Source organism: Ailuropoda melanoleuca, chromosome X (genome assembly GCF_002007445.2).
Source record: "Ailuropoda melanoleuca isolate Jingjing chromosome X, ASM200744v2, whole genome shotgun sequence".
NCBI lineage: Eukaryota > Metazoa > Chordata > Mammalia > Carnivora > Ursidae > Ailuropoda > Ailuropoda melanoleuca.
Window position 1 is genome coordinate 11,481,716 of NC_048238.1, and position 19,611 is coordinate 11,501,326.

A 19,611-nucleotide genomic window follows, 5' to 3' on the forward strand; every position below is an offset into this window, starting at 1 on the left:
ATACCGTAACAGTCAATCTTACTATTATTCATTATTTTCACTTTTGGAACTGTAGCAAAGGAAGAACCTGTCTAATACATTCAAGTGAGATTACATTTGATTTATCCTCCAAATTATTGTTTGCCCTCTTGATGTTTATGAAAAGAAATGCTGCATTTCTCACATTAGCCAACAGAGAAGCAATCACTTGTATGAATCATCGCTGGAAATAGAATTGTTTCAAGTGCTGGACACATTTGTGGTCTGTGAACACTGAACACTAATAAGCAGGAGAGTTCCAATCCTAAAACAATTTTTCTGACTTCTAAGTAATTTAATCCAGGAATGCTCTGGATAGACATCCAATTGTCTGCATGGAACCTGGAAGAAAAGTGATTCCATATTAAAACTTCATGGCCTTGAAGCTTGTCTCTCTGCATGCTGAGCATCTATCCATTCCAAAAGATAAGGAAGAGAGAAGCAAAATGGATTTTTAAAAATGAAAGAGAATAAATGCAGGGCGAATCAGCTCTTTGGCATCCTTGCTCTGTGGATAATGCTGACCATTGAAAACTGCTATAAATTCATCAGTACTAGTGCTTCTGGCAGCCTGCACAAATCAACATGAACTATGCTTTGGTTTTCACCTTCCATTTTAAATGCCCATCCTCCCAGTAAATTATTTAATCCAACAAAGTGGGCTGTAGAGCCCTTACATTTCTAATGCAACCACTGCAAGGGGATAAAGAACATACGGGCCAGTGAGTGAGCGTGCAAGTTGAGAGCCATTTGTTGACCCTGCAGTGATACCTTAGAGATCGGACTTAAGAGATAGACTCTCTACCCGATCCCTGAGATATTACATATAGTCAAACAATGGCAATCACTAATCTCACAAGCAACATGATTTAACAGATATCATAAAGACCACACGTCCTCATGTCATAGGATTTTCTGATCCAGAAATTCATTCTGATCCAGGGTCCCATAGTGAGAAAGGGTTTGTATAGAGCAAGAGAACTCTCTTAAAATTCAGAAGGTGTATTTTATCAAGATGAAATTGACTTCATTGTTCTCTGTGAGGAAGCATCCTCAAGAAAGTAAAGATTTCATAAAACAACTTTTTGCCCTAATTTACCTCAAACCTCTGCTTCTTGGGTGGTGTCAATTGTAAATTAACAAACCCTTTCTTTTTTTTTTTTTTTTTTTTTTAAAGTTTTTTTTTTTTTTTTAGACAGAGATAGAGACAGCCAGTGAGAGAGGGAACACAAGCAGGGGGAGTGGGAAAGGAAGAAGCAGGCTCATAGCAGAAGAGCCTGACGTGGGGCCTCGATCCCATAACGCCGGGATCACGCCCTGAGCCGAAGGCAGACGCTTAACCGCTGTGCCACCCAGGCGCCCCAACAAACCCTTTCTTAATCTCTAGTTCTTTTTAAGTGGAGGAAAAAACATCCATATTTGAGGAGGATCATCTCTCTGCAGGAAGACCCATAAGAGTTCACAAGGAAACCTGATGCAGGATATTGATATATTAGACATCTTTGAACTCTTTCCCTAAGGAAATCAACTTTGAGACTCTTAATGGACTTTTCATTTGTCATTTGTGGGTAACTGGATCTCAATATAATGGAGACCAAAATGCCCTCAAGAAAGGGATACTAACTACAATGGAATAATAAACATAGTGATTAAAAATAGTTTAAAGATAGGTATATAGTAGGTTTTCAGTGACTTCAAAGATAAGATCAATCATACATATGATGAGAAATAAGTCTGCTCACTTGGGTAGTAAATATAGAAAGTATGACTTTGTCACTTAATAATCATGTGACTGTGGGAAAATTGATCAATGTACATGAACTTTAGATTCCTCATTGGAAAAAAATGGTGATTAATCATCGTTCTGCCTACCATATAGTATAAGTATTTTGAAAACTGTTAAGCATTGCATGTTAGAAGTTTGTCAGTGTTAGTAAATGATACTGATTTTCAAACAATGATGTTCATAAGACATGTCTCTATTTGTTTATATTTATTTGGGATTTTGAATATGTAGCATGATACAGACCAAATATTGTATATTGATCTTTATGACATTATCAGATGGGTCAGAATCTTCTCACTGCTCTGATAAAAAGAGTACAAAACGAGGATGCCACATGCCTCAACTAGTTGTAATTTGGTGATTTAGAAGCATAGGTACATTCAACTTCAGGATTCTGTTGCATTGCAAATAAGACCTTTTCTAAGCTCCTGAGACTTACCGTGCTTGAAAGTGGAACTGCCCAAGGGATAAAGTCAAAACATGAATTTTAGCCGTCAGTAGATGTTAAGAACTGAGATTAAGAACCTAGAAACACATCCTCAGCTATGATTTCATATGACTTTCAAGAGTATTCCATATAGTAGTATTTTACACAACAATATTATCATCTGTATTTTACATATAATGAAAATGAGGCTCAGTGGGATTAAATGGCTTACCCAACATCACATAATTGATCAGTGTTAGAACTGGAACTGGAATCAAGGATATCAGATTCCTAGTCTCTTACTTGTACTTTCATCTCATGCTATAGACTCATTAGCCATTGAGCTTGGTTTCCTTTCAAATAATCATAGTTCCTCATTTGTTGATTCCCTGTGACAAATAATTTTTGACAAAACTATACATATTTAAGTATACTGTTTTGTTTAAGCAGCACTTCTGGATGCATTTTAAGAATTGTATCCTAATCATCATCAAAACCGTTGTGATTATTGTCAGTGTATTATCAGTGAATGTATGAGGATATAATGATGGCCTAATACAGAAGCTATTCTTGTCCATTACAAAGCTCATTATTTAAGCAATTAACCATACATATGTATACATGCAATGGTGACAAGCTCTTTGACTCAGAGTTGCTGAGTGCTAAGGAAGACTATTATAGGGAGAGTTGACAGGTCAGGGAAGGCCTGAGGAAATAACATTTGGGCAGAGATTTGAAAAATAAGTTGATATGGGAGGCATAGGCATTCCTTGGGATTAAGCAACATGGCAAGCAAGAGGGACTCAAAAGACACCAATATAGCTATAGGAGAAGAAATGAAATGAGTAGGGGATGAGGTGTAGGACAATGTAGGCATGGGCCAGACCATGTGGAACTTTAGGTCACATTAAGTAGTTTTTTTGTTCTACCCAAAGATCAATAGAAAGTCATAGTGTTAGTATTAATCAAGGGGTATGATATAATCATGATATTATCTAGAGTGTATAGAATGAGGTGGAGGAGGGTCAGCTGTTGTTTCAGATAGACTAGTAACGTAACTATTGCTACAATACAAAGAAGGGATAGGAAGGCTCGACTGGGGTTGTGGAGGTTGAGATGGAGAGAAGTGGACAGATTTTGGAAACATTGAGGGATGAAATCAATAGGGTTTGGTGAAGAACTAAATATGGTGGGTGATGGAGAGGAAGTCTTAGAGATGATGCCTTGGCTTTTGGTCGGCAACAATGAAACATGCACAGTAGAGTAGGAATGGATTTGGAGGAAGTATTAAAAGTTTGGTTTTGACATGGGTAATTTGAGGAGCCTTTGAGACATCCAGCAGGAATTGTTTAGGAAGCAACTGGATGTACAGGTCTGGATAGAAATATACATTTGCGTGCCATCTGTGTAAGAGGGTAATAGAAGGTATGGGCATGCAAAATATTGTCTAAGTGAGTATAGTATGAGAAGAAGAGAATACCTAGAATATAGCCTTTAGGAAATCTAACTTTTATAAGCCAGATAGAGTAGGCTATGCCTGCCAAGAAGACAGAATAGGAGGCAAGACAGGAGTACACTGTATCACGAAGTCAAGGGAGGAAGGTGCTTCAAGAGAGCAGAATGGTGGTTGCTGGGGACAGAGAAGAGGGGGGAGTTGGGGGAGTTACTAATTAATGGGTACAAAGTTTCAGTGATGCAGATGAATAAGTTCTAGAGATCCACTGTACAATATTGTGCCTACAGTTAATACTGTACTGCACACTTAAAAAATCTGTTGAGAGAATAGATCTCATGTTAAGTGTTGTTACCACAATAATATAAAAATAATTTTTAAAAAAGAAGGGAAACAAGACCAATAATGTTAAGGGCCATGGAAATGTCAAGTAAGATGACAACAGAAAAAAATCCTTTGGCCTTAGTTACAAGGAATTCATTATAAGACTTAGTGAGAGCTGTTTCTGTGGATTGATAGAGCTGGAATCCAAACTGAAAAGAGCTGAAAAGTAAAATGAGGAGGCTAGGATGCCTGGCTGGCTCAGTTGGTTAAGTGTCTGCCTTCAGCTCAGGTCATGATCCTGGAGTCCTGGGAGAGAGTCCCACATCGCATCCATATCAGGCTCCCTGCTCAGCAGGGAGTCTGCTTCTCCCTCTGCCTTTCACCTCGCTTGCACACACACTCTCTCTCTTTCTCTCAAATAATAAAAATAATATAATAAAAAATCTTTACAAAAATGAGGAGGCTAGACTAGATCCTCTTTAAAGTCCCTTCCAACTTTAAAATAGTAAATGCTGTGATTTCATGCTGTTGGCCAGAGCCTCTCTTTGTCACAGGTTTCCCTACTCACCCTACTCCTAGTTAATAAAAAGACTCTGCCATTGAAAGTAATGATTTGCAAAGACCATATTACTTTAAGCATCATTACAATCAAACAAACTTGGGACAAATCATTCTCTTCTATGTTTACATATATATTTTTTCTTTTGAAAAGAATCTTGAGCACAAAAAATTCTTAAATGATTTTTTCACAGCATCAATTGAAGAAATATATTTCCAAGAATTGGTTTTATTTTTTGGGTCAGGCTGCAGGGATAAAATCAGGTCTAGAGTTTCCATGTGGATGAATTTGGAAGTGAACAGACTCAAAGCTACAGTCCAAGGATGTCTCACACTACACTATACTATTTTCCTTTTAAATTGAATCACCTTTTCTGGGCTTTGAGAGCTAAAGGAACACATCCAAAGAATTGATTTTGTATGTAAGCAGAATGCTTGGGCACTTCCTGCTTTTCATCTAAAGAGAGGTTCCTATATTCTCACTGTCTTGGTAGGACAGAAATCTGATAAAAGGTCATATAGATTATTGCTACTCAAAGTGAGATAAGTGGACCAGCAGCATCAACCTCAGTTAGGAATGTTAGAAATGCAGAATCTGAGGCACTGCCTCAGACCTACTAGATCAGAATATGCATTTTAACAGGATCCTCAGGTGATTTATATTAACATTAAAAGGTGAAAAGAACTTGTAATTTTTTTCTCAGAACCTACTTTTTAAAAAATATAGAGTCCTTTGTTACTCTGCTATTTAATTAATCCAAGGGCAGATTAGTCATTTATGGACTAAAAACTAATCATTTTGTTTTAAAATTAAGACCTTCAGTAGAGTGCCAAGGTGACTAACGAGATATATTTTACAGGTTACTCACCCAACTCATGGTAGAACATGCATTTTTCATTTCCCCTTACCAGAAGCTGCCAATCAGTTGCATTGAACTATTTACTTTTCCTCTTCTAGTAATAATAATATTTGTAAATTTACTTTGAAATAGCAGGATTACCTGTCATGCTTTTGTATAGGATTTATAAACTTTCACTATTTTCTGTCTCCTTAGCCAGTTTAGGAGAACATCTACACTTCATTGCATGGCCCTCCGTGGTGATTAATATCTGGAATGGACAGATGAAAACTCAGCCCTCAATCTCACCCTTCCTTTCTCTGTTTCTTACACGAAGCCCTACTCCAACCTTTAATCAAGGCAGAAAAAGATTGCTACTGCCCCCTGCTGGCCTGTTGTATTTTTTCTCCTCTACAAATTGACTTGAACAGGACGCCCAAGGATTTTGAGCCACTGAAGAAAGCTCAGCGGAAGGGACTTTCCCTAGTACAGAGGTAGAGATCCTTGGGGAACAGGCGGCTAAAATCAAACGAAAACACGCAAGGGGCGATGAAGGCATAAAGGGCTTCTAAATTAAATTATTGATCCTCATGAACCTTTTTTTTTGCACACGGACTTGTCTATGCCAAGGGAATGTCCCCTCCTCTTCAGCACAGGACTCCTCTTTTGCCTCTAGGCTCCAATGACAAGGAGTGAACTATCCACTCCCCTATTATAATTTCAGTACTCCGGATTCTGTTTTCTGCTTCCCCCAATTTCCCTTTCCCACTCCTTGACAGTATTCCCTTTTCTGCTTCAAACTTCCGTCCCGCCCACCCACCGACAGACTCTCATTTCTAGGGGTCAGTCCCTAACCTCCTTCACCCTCCTCATCTACCCTGACCTCTGCTCTCCCGATTGTCATCGCATCTCCCTTTAGCACTCTTTCGCTGAACAGCAAGCCACTCTTTGCCTTTTAACATCAGGCTTGTCCCCTCTTGAATGCCTCGCCCCGACCCCCGCCCCAAGCGACTGAAAAAGGAAACATGCGCACTTCAGAGCTAGGAGCTGTCCGAGTGCTGAAATTTATAGGCTGGGTAAGATCACGTCTCCCGTCTCTTTCTGTAGCTTTCATTCCAGCACAGGATCTCAGCAATTTTGCCCTCTTCCCCCGTGCCCACTCCAGCGCGCAGAGTCCTTTCTTTTTTCTCATTTACAACTTCTTTTAAAAAGAGAACATTTTCTAGAGAAAAGGGATTTGCTAAACAGAAAGGACATAAAACAAAAGCCACAGCAACCCGACTTCCAGCATGGCATTGTCACCAACCCCCTTTGCATGGTGATGCGATTAAGGTAGCAGCATTTTTATTATTCAGGAAAAGCAGCTGGGGAATCCATCAGTTCTAAGGCTTTGTCTTTCCTTGGTTCACTGATGGTCCTGAGCCCCGGTTTGACCTGACCATGATGCCTAGGACTGGCACTTCTTGTTTTTTCTCAGCAAACTGTACAAACCCAAATCTCTTTTTGATTTTCAAGGAAACTAGATTCCTGCCAGATTTCGAATCTGGACGATAAATAGATACTTTGTCCTAGCTTCTTTCTGGAATAATTTCGGGGATATTTTCCACAATCATCACAGAAACAGGAATGAACCGGCAGCTAGTGAACATTTTGACAGCCTTGTTTGCATTTTTCTTAGAGACAAACCACTTCAGGTAGGTGAAACGACTTTGCATGCTGATATTTTCCCCATGAAAACTGTTTAAAATGGAACGTTTTATACATTTTTAATCTATTTTTCTATGCCCTGAACCATATTATTTTAATTTTATAGAGGAGAGTTAGATTTCTTTTGTTCTTTTAAAAGGCGTAATTATGGTGGGAGGGTGGTTAATTTTCACAAAGGCAAGTTTTTTGATCCATAACCCCACTCTATGTATTTCAACACATTTTCACAGGCAATGTGATATTAAGGAAGTCTAATGAGTTGCATGCTCTTTACATTTCTATATAATGATTTTTTTTGCTTTCAAATTCTTCTTAAAGTCATTTAAAATGATTATTGGATGCAGTGCTTCTCATATGGTGGAAGTGATTGGATTAATTTACAAGGAGCATGCTCATTTTATATAAAATATAAAGAACCCTAATTCTTAGTCAACTTGAAACTTCTATTGTATTTCAGCAACTAGATGTATACTATGAGCACTACAATTCAGGAAATTTCTTGAAACATCAAAAATATTTAAAATCTCATTTTACCACTATGTTCCACTGCTCAGAATATTTGGAAACTGAATGTCTACCAAAATTTAATTAATATGACATCTTTGTATTTATCTATGCATGAGAAACAGACTATGCATAATTAAAATAAGTAGGAAATCATTATTTGCATGTGTGCATTTTCTAACTAGTTTATAAATTATCAAATCAGTTTATACTTCAAAGTATCAGATGATTACCAGTAAGTGAAAGAGCCATCCTAATGGCAGAGGTTCTAAGACAGCATAGAGACAGGAGATGTTCACACAACAAAGTGTAGGACTCTTCATTTAATTTTCACCAAATTTTATGGTATTTTTTCACAGAACCAAGAGAAATGGAACATATAGCTAATGTTATGAGTACTGGGAAAACCCACTATTTTCCTTTCAGGTTCACACCTACTATGATTAAGAAAAACTGTAGGCTGGGTTTCATCATCACCATCATCATCATCATCACCTTTATTACCACCAACACCACCATCATAATTAAATAATACTTGATTAATCAGGTGAATCTGCATATGGGAATGTGAGTATTTTTAGATGATTGTATCCATTTTTAACTCCTACCAAATGTTTAAATCCTCTTTGCACTTAATACTTTGTATTGAATACTACTTTGAAAAACTGGCAAAAATGTGGTGTTTTCTCAGTGATAGAATTAACAAGATTATTTGTTAAACTATTAAAAACAAAGCTTGTAAAATATTATGCTTTAGGGAAGAAACTGACAGTCGACCACTGTGTATTGTGAAAGAATTCATTTCACTACAAACCAAATAGGCTCTTTTTATAAGCCCTTTAAGGAAAATGAAAATATGAGAAATTTTCCAATCAACATTTAGTGTTTTTGATAATGCAGAAGAGAAAATGATTTAGAAGTTCTTTTTCATGAATACTTTACTGGAGAGTGAAGAATTTAAATGCTAATATATAAATAACATCTGATAAAATAATAGAAGTACAGACACACTTATTGTTGACCTATTTTAGAATGAAGTTAAATTTCCAACTGAAGCTTTTCTTTTAGACAACGCATGGAAGATTATTAACAGCTGATAGCTGGAATAGAATCTAGCAGGTGAGAAAATAAGCAATGGAATAATTAGTTCACTGTTTACTTTGTTCTGCCTCTCTATTATATATTTCTAATAAAAAGTAGAGGACTTATATTAAGGGCTAAAATGCTGGAAGAATTGTTTGAGAGTCATGGGGGAATGATTTTAAGACAATCACATTTTAGAAATTATCATCTTCGTTTCTCTGATGAGTCTAGAAAGAAACAGCTTTAACTATATGTCCATAAAATCTACAACATAAGCTATGCATGTTGTATCATCTTAAACATCTTTATGGCTATAGTTTGGACATCTGGGAGATATGACTCAGGATTTCTAACTCTCATCACTTAAAGTTAACTTTGGAGAATGTACAAATTCAGAAGTTGAACAAAGAGTTTGTAATTTTCTTTTTCTTCTTACTAACATATCACATATATTAACAAAACATGATGTCAAACATACAGTGAGCCTTAGTTCTCAGGCAATGAGAATGGAATTGTTGCTAAAAACAGTTAATGATATGTTTAGGACGGCTTTATGCAAAGACCATGACTCCAGGTCTGGAAAACAACCTTCGCAGACCCTATCACCTTCAGATTTCTTGGACAAATTAATGGGAAGGACATCAGGATACGATGCAAGAATCAGGCCAAATTTTAAAGGTAGGTTCCATTTAAATTTACATGAAGCCTGTGGGAAATCTAGATGTTTGAATATTCTGAAATAAGTTTTAAGGGCTTTTTATTATAAAATGGTATAGCATTCATTTCATTTTGGCATTCTTTTGAGCTAGCCAATTTAATAGTTTAAATTTTATATATTGCTTGCCACTTTTGAAAACTTTCCTCATTTGTATTCTATTCCACAAAGAAAACTAACATGAGAGATTATTGCTACATTCCCTATTTTATCTTAAGTGGGAGTGTGACTGGAAATGAATCCAAGAGTAAATGATGGATTTGACTTATATGAGTGTCTACCAGGATTCATACAAGATTCAATGATTATTCAAAATCTTTGTTTTTCATTTCGAATACCTACTCCCAAAATGAAGTTTAAATCCCAGTATAAAACATGCCATTTTACACACTTTCAGGCCTCTCTCATTTTTCAACATTGTGGCAAGAGACTCTAATTGAATACATCAGAAATTTTTGGTTTCCTTGTGTTTAAACATTTTAATTGTTCATTTGAAATTGTTTATCTAAAATTACCAAAGATCATAGAATTGTAAAGTGCACATGTCAAAGATGGTGGATACTTTCTTTGTTCAATTAGAAACAAACCAAAAAGTTTGATGTTTTTGTTTATTTAATGTTATAAAAATGTAATTACTCATCTGTAGAAATTACTTTTCATCTATTTGGTTTATTTTTATTCTAAATAAGAACCAATTATTAATAAATGAATTATTTTTGATGCTTTAATTTTTAAATACATATTTTAAATGACAACTACATTTTATCTTGTAATTTAACATAATGCACTGTGGAGTGTTTATATTATTTTATAAAAGAAGAATCCTATAATATTCTAGATATTATGTTGTAATTCCATTGCTTTGGTTTTGCTTATTAGCGATTTAATTGGATTGCTTTCCTTGAGTTTTGATTAATTTTTATTATTGGCAAATATGAGCATGAAAGCTAAATTCTAGATTCATCTCTTCTTTAAATGCTACACCTCTGAATATACCCAGCTAAGGGCAAATTTTATAAAGAGCTATGTCATAATTTTGACAAAAAAAGTATTTCTGATTTATAGAGTATGTCCAAAAGAAACAACAGAACTAAGTTAAAAGCTCGATTTTCCTGGAAATAATTTTCATGCTCATCCCATTTCATACTAATTTTGTGGTCATTGCTTTGGAAGTCAATATTTGAAATAAAATCCTATGAGTAACAAGTTGAGAATGAGCTTTCAATGGGACCACTCATTCCTACATTTATTTACTTAGTCATTCAATAACTTCTGAGTCTGAACTATATGGGAAATACCAACTACTGCATGCATTGAAAAGTTGAGAGATGAAACAGGTTTGGGTTCTACTGTCAAAAATTTTAGTGGGGAGAGTAGATGTTACATGAATAGTTATAAATTAGTATGTATTATGAGACAGAAATAGTTAAGTAGTTAATAGTTAAGTAACATTAGGAAGTACAGATAAAATGCTACAGGATTCCAACAAATGAAGAGATGATTTCCTATTAAGCTACTCATGGAATGTTTCATAGAGAAGGTCCAGAGATGGAAAGTTGTTTCAAGTTTATGAGCATCTTGTTTAATAACAGCTATTATTCATTATTTTCTAGAAGTCACTTTTCAAAAGGAGAGAAAAGTGCAGAGTAATAAAACAAACACCCATGTTGCCATTGCTACTTTAAATGACCATGTAGAATGAGCAATCATTTTCACACAGCTTTCTTTCTAGTTCTTCTGTGGATGTCACCCTTTGGAAATGACAGTTTTCATGATTCTAAAGGATAAATAAATGGAGAGAATATCAAGTATAGGAAAGCATGGCCATGTTTTTGAGATCTTTCCACTGCTTAAAGACCTGAGCACAGGATGTTTTAAAGAATTATAAAAGGGAAATGGGGTAGATATCCTTTAAGACTCGAACATTAATGGACTTCACTGAGTTTTGTCTCCCACTCCCTTTAACTCTCCACCTCAATGAACCCTGATCCTTTTCCATAAATTTTATTTACATGACCCATTTATATCAGATTAATTACCTCACAGGTCACACAATTCTCTTTATTCAGAGAATCTTGGCTCTTCCTGGATGTAAAACATTCCCCATTATTTTAGAGTAAAATAAATTTCACTTCTTGGTATTCCCATGAAACTTTATGTGTCTAATATGGTTCTTTTGCATATTTATGTTTTATCAACCCACTCCACACTGCATCTGAGAGGGCAGGGTTATCTAGAGAGTTTATATATATATATATATATATATATAGAGAGAGAGAGAGAGAGAGAGATATTTACACACACACACACACACACACACATGCACACATACACAATGTAGGGAAAAGAAGTCATCCTTTTCTCCGGAATGAGGAAATAATGACCGAGAAAGAGAGGAAAATGTAGATCAATTATGAAATTAGCGCTTTCAATTAGTTGTAGTAGAAACTGAGCATAAGAACTTTTGAGGAACCAACTAGTGGTCACAGTGACTAGCAAAGATGATCTTAGCTGAGCTGAGAAGAAAGAAATAAAAGAGATAATAGGGAACTTGTAACAGTGAGGAGGCTAGGAAGAACTCTATAGTACTTACTGTAACTTACTGTAGTTGATTAGCAATTCACCAATGACAAATTTTATACAGTAGGTAGAAATGAAGGGTGATTAGGAAATGTGACTATATCTGCAAGAGTGACAGGTACACAAAATGCTAAAAAACAAATTTCTATGATAACAATAAACCTTATGATGATGATGATGTTGAAAACAACAATACTAGTAATTAATACAAAGACAGAAGCACAAGGTTTGACCACAAAAATAAAAGCAAGAGCAAAATATGGGCTGTTGAGGTAAAGGGAATGGCTTTTCTAGATGTCTTATTAAATATTAGTTCTTCTCTATTTTCCTTGCTGCCATACATTGGCAAGGGAAAAGGAAATGCTTATGCATAATTTTTCTTATTGGAAGGAATCTTTCTTGCATACTTTTAAGTCAGTAAAATATTTCATGTCTATTCCATATCCCTGATGGACTCTGAAAGATGTCATAATGGGCACATATACAAGAAGGAAAATGGACGTAAGCTAGAAAAGGGGACCAGAAATGAATCAGACTTAGGCTCTATAATTGAGAGCCATTCTTAGAAACTACAGGGAAAAAAATAGCTTTTCTGATGTGCTGAAGCACAAGTGTATAAACAAAGTCATGAGTCAGAGTTGCCAAATGCATTCCATCTATAAGATCCATAGGGGCCTGGGTCAGATCGTGTCAAAACAAAAATTTTCAAAATCTTCAGTTCAGATGAAAACACCAGCTATGTCCTTTCACAATTACCTGGTTCCAAAACCATGGTAAATATTGATTCTATGTCGACAGAGGGGCCACTTTCCCCACTTGGGTGATTTGTCTCATTGTCAGTTGATTTATCATGGTGTTACTCCATCATCCTATCAGATGCTCCTTTGTCAGTGTTATTGTATCTTGAGAATGCCACTTTAAACATTAAACTTTTAAGGAGGCCAAATGAAATGCTCAAACCTGGGCAAAATGCATTAGTTCTGATTCTGTCTCTTTGAAACAAAGGCTTTATCTAATTTAATGAAATTTTCTTTGAAAATAAAATTAACTTAGAGTTATATCCTAAGTTTTATCCCAATGTGAAAAAATACATTCCACTATAGCATTCATTTTGGAATAGGATCTGGAATGGATAATGCCAGGAGATAATTATTCACTCCACTTCTTTGTGCATGCCATGCACACTAATTTTTTTCTATGTCTGGAGACCTAAATTTGAAAGTGTGATGTGTGACATTAAAACCTACATTTGCATGCAATATGGTTTCCTTCATTTTCTAAGGAGTTATCAGCTCAAGAGGTGTTTCAGATACGAGTAGAAATAGATTCACTTTCAAAAAAACTAGAGGTTCAGGTTTCTCCCCTTGGAAATTCTATTTATTGTCTGTAGCCAAGTGGAACTCAAGCTCAAATGTTGTGCTTGCCAATCCCTGTAGGGGGTGGCTTGAGCACAAATGTCCAGCAGGGACATTTGGAAAGGGTGATTCTCTCAGTTAGTGATAATGCAGCCCCAGCATGATTACTTCTTTGATCACCCTGGTAGATATGGGCATCAGACATTACTATGGATTCTGAGAAAAAGAAATAATGCTTGCAAGTATCAGAAGTATTTGACTTGAGTGCAGGTAGTTGCAGAAAGAGTGCAGCCATTTTAGTACAAGACAATAGGAGATAAAAGGGGGAAAAGTATTATTGAAATGAAAGGCTGGTGGTAACAAAAGAAAATTTATATATGACAGTTTTATTCAGAAATGACGTTGAAGATTTTTGAACATCTGAAATCCACTGACTGTGTCACAATTTAGTTTTTCTCTGCTGTATGGGCAACAACCAACACATTTGTATATACTAGGCTGCTACTATAGGCCTACAAGGTGCTTGTCAGGGATTTGAGATGACATCAGGAAGGAGACATCTACAATATTCTAATAGACTCTGGCAAGGTATATGTTTTCCATTTCATGGTGACAGAGAAGCATAGTGGAAAGGGTCCTAGACTTGGATTCAGAAAACCCATGTTCATGCCCTTTTTGAGAAAAGGTGTCTTCACCTCTCCATGCTTTAGGTTTTCTTCTGCCTTTGCCCATTTCATTTGAGTTGTTCTGGGCATCAAATGAGATCATGCATCTGACTGATATGCTTTTAACTATTAAGTTTATTGCAAATAATTTGAATTATCAGTCCCTATTACTAGTCCCTCATTTCTCTTTTTTAACTGGCACTGATGATATATTGTCAAAGATATCCCTCTATGGTGGTTGGGGTCTTATGATTGCTTGATTTTTTTTTAATGGTTAAAAAAAAAAAGTCAGAGAAGTTCTAGAACCTTTGAGTCCTAGTGCTCTAATCAGAACATAGACGCCATGTGTCTCAGCTTGTTCTCCTTTTATTCAATTGGTGGGTAGATCTCCAACCTGAAAGAGCCTTTTCATATTCCTAAATATGAAACAAAGAGGGAGTCATTTGTGTGAAGGAATTATCTTTATTCATTCAAATCCCATCCTGATTATTTTCTTGGACTCATTTTTAAATGAACCAAGTAAAAGAAAGAACTGATTTTACTTATTCCTAGAAAGAAGGACCCTAAATTTAACTGAAGATATATGACTGTCATTTCTTATGTATTTTCTTGTCCAGTTACTTCACTTGCAAGGGTCACTGCACAAGTGTGCAGAATTGATTTCTTATTTTAGAATAAGTATTTTGAAGAGAACATTTGGTCTCTACAACATGGCAGGTTAAGAGCAATAGGAATGGAAGCCCATAATTTAGTTTTTGAGAATGTATTGCACACTCCTTGGTTGATTCTGGGTAACTTCATATCCTTAATTTTCAATATTGAAAGAGCCTAAACATTTTATCCTAAACTCTATAGTGTTTGCTGGTCCATCTTGAAGGACAATTCCATCCATTTTACTGATAATCTGAGACTTCATTTTTTTAAAAAAAGATAAAAGCATTGATATCAGGCTATCTTGGTACTTAATGAGTGGACATTATAATGTGTCCAGTTAGAGCTATCAGGTTTAGAATGAGAAAAAAATCATCTTTTGTTCTTGGTGGTGTTGAACATTTTTCTTGGTGTGTTGGATCACACATGTTTGGAATAGGGTCTTAAAAATGTAAATATAGTTGATCAAGCCTCATACCAATAAGTTCTTTGGAAGCATTCTGGGTTCTCTTTGGAGTTAACACCTATGAGGCTGTCCTGACTGTAATACACAGCATTTGCTCATTGACTTCTTTCTTGAGAGGGCTACTCTGGACACTTGTGACTGATTGCAGACATTTTTTTTGCTGTGCGAAATGCACTAAAGGAAGGACCTGCACAAAAGGAATAGGTCTAAGTGGTATTCTTAAGTGAGCAGGACATTTAAAAATATGGCCACTGGGTTACCCTCTTGGAGTCTATTCTGGCTAGCCAACCAAGTGTGGTCATGGGGTAAGTACAAGAGGAAAGATGGACACTTAGACTCATGCCCTAGCTTGTGTACCCACCATTTCCTTATGAACATGAGTATATATACTAAATGGTGTCTTTGTTTTCTTAACACATTTATCTAAGAGGGCAAAAGAAAACCCTGGATCAAGTCAAACTATGGAAAGTCAATAGGCAATTATCACAAATGTGACTGCCTAAGTTTTTTTTTTTTAAGATTTTACTTATTTATTAGAGAGAGAGAGAGAGAGTGAGAGAGGGAGCACAAGCAGGGGGAGCAGGAGAGGGAGAAGCAGGCTCCCCGCTGAGCAGGGAGCCCGATGTGGAGCTCAATCCCAGGACCCTGGGGTCATCACCTGAGCTGAAGGCAGACACTTAACTGACTGAGCCACCCAGGTGTCCCCTAAGTTTTGTTTTTGATTTCTTCTTTTTTTTCCGATGGGAGGGGGCCATATTTTCTTGAGGAAAAATAAGCTATATCTGCCCATGCATTTTCAAAGCAATAGAATAAATCTGTGGCAAGGGAGCATCTATGTGGGCCCAAAAATTTACATGTAATGGTTTTACATCTTTATATTGGAGTTTAAACACACTATTTTTTTGTTCCTCTTAAATAGTGAGTAATTACTATGTGCCAGGTGCCACATTACTTGTTAAGTATACAGTGGTAAACAAAATTTAAGCTTTAAAATGTCAGTTCTCACTTCACTAAAAACTGGAATATAATTTGTAAATTGAATGTTGTATCATCCAGGACCTCTGCAGGAAAGAAATGGCACACTCCAATGGGGTGTGAGAGGGTTTGGAAAACCAATCCCAAAAGGAGAGTGTAGTACTCCAGGACTACCATCAATAGACCTGAAGAGGCAAGGGAGGAAGCGTCATTAAGAAAGCAGAGAATGTGGCTATAGAGACAGGCCGTCTAACGAGCTCTGTGGAGCAATGTAGTCTATTTGTGCTGTCCTAGCAGGGAGAAAGCTAGAGAATATTTTGACCTCACTTTCTTCCTGTATTTCCTTTTCCTGTGGGAGTCTCTCATTGGCCAAATCCAACTAGAAGTCAGAGGGCAAGGGAGCTCAAAAATGCAAACCCAAAAGGTCAGCTTCCCATGGTACAGAGAAGAACAGAAAAGAGAAGAGAATGTCTCTGGATGGGAAACGGAAGATAATCAACACAGAGAAAACGTAGGAACAAAGGCATCCCTCAACCTTCAGGTGGCAGAGCAGACATCTCCAAAACTGATAACTAGTTTAGTAAGCCTTCCTTTATCAATCTTGGGAAAGAAAGGAAGTGAGAGAGGGATATTGTTTGGATAAATTATACCAATAGTAAATGATACCTCCAAAGGCAGAGAAGAGAGAAAAATATAACGTAAGGTGATAGTTCCTTCTCCTAAACAGACAACTGAAAGAGGCACAACCAAAGGACCGGTATGTGTGCTTGTGTGTCTGTGTGTGTGTGTGTGTGAGAGAGAGAGAGACAGAGATAGAGAGACAGGGAGAGAGACAGAGAGAGAGTGAAAGAGCTTTCTGTGGAGTATATGAAAATAATTAATGTAGTTTTCTGTCTATCTAATATGTTTCTATGTTTGCCAATACTGCATTGTTGTGCTTGCCCCATGGCAATCCCTTCCAGGCTCCTTATGCTGGGGTGTGTCGTGGGCTTAAATTTGAGCACAAGACTTAATTCCAAGTCTCTTTGGGGCAGCATTTCGGGACACATTCTTTCCCTTTGTGCTTGTCTGTTCTACATTGAGCTGTAGAGAGTTAGAAGAAGAAAAGACTGGGTGGAGGTTAGAAGAGCATAAAGACCAGGAGCAGAGTGGTGTGCGTTTCAAAGAAATGGCAAGGCTGAAGGAGCTGTTCCTTGTTTTCCACTCCTTGGTGGTTTGATTACTGCACCTGAAATACAGCTACTTATCATGGCAATTCTGGTACTTCAGGAAAATCTCAGAACCACTTTACCACATAATTTTTCTTTCATTTTTAAAACCCATGTGTATATAGAAGATAATATAATCTATCGGTTTTTTATTTATTTACATTTAAATACTTCAAAATGTTGATTTCTAAGAACCACTTCATGTCTAACAAGGCAGTTGAGATTTCTTTTATCAGGCTTTCTCTTAGAAAAAGCATTCTTTGCCCAAAAAAACGCATTCAGTAAACAAGGGGTCAATAATTTAGCTGTGAACCGCAAAGTCTCTGAAAAGCGAATGATACACACATGTGGCAAACCACACTGTAGCGACTCGTTAGATGATGTGATTTAGGATAATTTATAAATACACTGTGCAATGCTCACAATGGAATTCTTATATTCTACTTTTTCCTTTGAATTAACTCTTGCTTTAGTACTTCCGCATTGTACAGACTATGTGAAGGCAAAGGAGTTAGGATTTAATACTAAACCAAATGAGCAACCAACCAGATGTCTTTCTCAAAAGACGCTTTTCGGAACACCTGCTCCAGACCCACCTGAGTCCTGTTGAAAAGGCACATACCTGGGCCCCACACTTCTCCAGCTCCACCTCTCCGGAACTGCTGAATAATGGGATCTTAAAATATTCACTCGAACAAATTCATAACTCCTTGGAACTTAAGCACTACAGGACCAGAATGAGAAAATTTTGCCCCTGTATCTGAAGGATAATATTTCTCTTGTAGTATTTTCCACAAAATACTGTGTACCAGGGATTGCCTTACCAAATAAAGGGGAGGGAAATACCACAGGAGAAAAAAAGTCTAAACTGATACTCATGGGGCCTGGTTTTAACTCCAGTTTTGTCAGCCGTAACCTGGAGCATGCCACCTAACCTTTCTAGGATTCATTTTTGTCATCTCCAAAAATAAAGGATTGAGGCCAAGATGTCTATATCATTTCCGACTTTCATAGTCCCGGTCTTTATATTGTAAATTAAAATTCTGGGGTATGTGCTTTTAGAAATTATTAATTTACACACAAAAGAGCTTGGATACATCCAATTTTCCTAGGGAATTTGTCTTTCCTCTGTAAAATACTAATTTTGTCCAGATTTTTTTCAGTTGCCCGTATCTTATTTCAACTTCCAGTATTTCAAGGATGATCATTATTCTATGGGAAGACTCTGGAAACTTGTGAGGGGATTACTGAAGAAATCAGCCATTTACAATTTTGTCTTGCTTTTGGTTTGGAGGTAGCAAATTCATGGGTAGAGGCTGCTTCTGAGAAAAGTAGCTCCCATGTTTCTTTAGTTCAGCATCTGGCCAAAAATGTTTCTCAAAACAGTCCCACGAAATATTCTCAGATAAAAGGTTTAAAATGAAAAAATGGAAAATAAGAATAGGAAATTCTACAAAACATCTTCTGCCAATATTCATTAGCATAGTAAAAGTTTAGAGAAAACCTACAGTAAAAATACACAAATAAATATTTTTAATACTTTTTTTACACAGGGACTTATACTTACTTGATTATGGATTTCTTAAATGAAAAACATTCTGGGGAACTGGTGTTTCAGGGAATACACTTTGGAAAATGTGGTCTTGGTAAAATCCATAAATCTAAATTATATCTTTGCCTGAAAATAGATGATGATGATGATGGTGATGATGATGTTGGTGATGATGGGAAACCTACGATGCTCTGCTGGAAAGATAATATCCATAAGAGAAGGCCTCTGCATTCAGTAAATATGGCTTTCATTCTGATACATGGTCAACATTAGCATTCTGATGCCACAAGAGAATTACTCTGCAAATTAAGATATTATTGCAGGCTATTTATCTCCTGCTTCATTTACATGAAGAAATGAGCAAACAGTGGCATTTTGAAAACAAACAAACAAACGTTGAAGACAAAAGAAAAGACATTAGTCAATACAGCAAAATACTTTGATCTGATAATCATCTTCTGTTTTAGTCTTTATGATTCTTGAATGCTGAATGACCAATACACATTTAAACAAGTGACCTTTAACCTTGAACTAAAGACATTTCTTCAGCAGGCTATAACAAAGTTTCATGCCTGTATGAAGAATTTCCTTTTGGAGTGCCATCTTCTCTTTCAGGCAGTATTCCAAGATGGATAAATCTTATGGTTGTACAATTTCCATCCAACTGTTTGTTTAGAATTTTTTCCCATTTTCCATTTCACCTCCTTGAAATGAAATTTTTCAAATTTGAATCCATACTAAAACA

At 36.4% G+C, this 19,611-nt stretch overlaps 1 protein-coding gene across 3 annotated transcripts in view; it reads left to right on the plus strand.

Annotated features, from left to right (window-relative positions):
- The first annotated feature begins 6,473 nt into the window (after nt 1–6,473).
- Nucleotides 6,474–19,611, plus strand: part of GLRA2 (glycine receptor alpha 2) — a 180,779-nt gene continuing 167,641 nt past the window's right edge. For 2 of the 3 annotated variants that reach the window (XM_002925346.3, XM_002925347.3), the window contains exons 1-2: nt 6,474–7,099; nt 9,244–9,377. In XM_002925346.3, the coding sequence (XP_002925392.1) occupies nt 7,032–7,099; nt 9,244–9,377 (202 nt within the window). In that variant the 5' untranslated portion in view covers nt 6,474–7,031. Of the gene's footprint in view, nt 7,100–8,042; nt 8,184–9,243; nt 9,378–19,611 lie in introns of all 3 variants that reach the window. The other variant, XM_034648835.1, reaches the window with a different exon arrangement.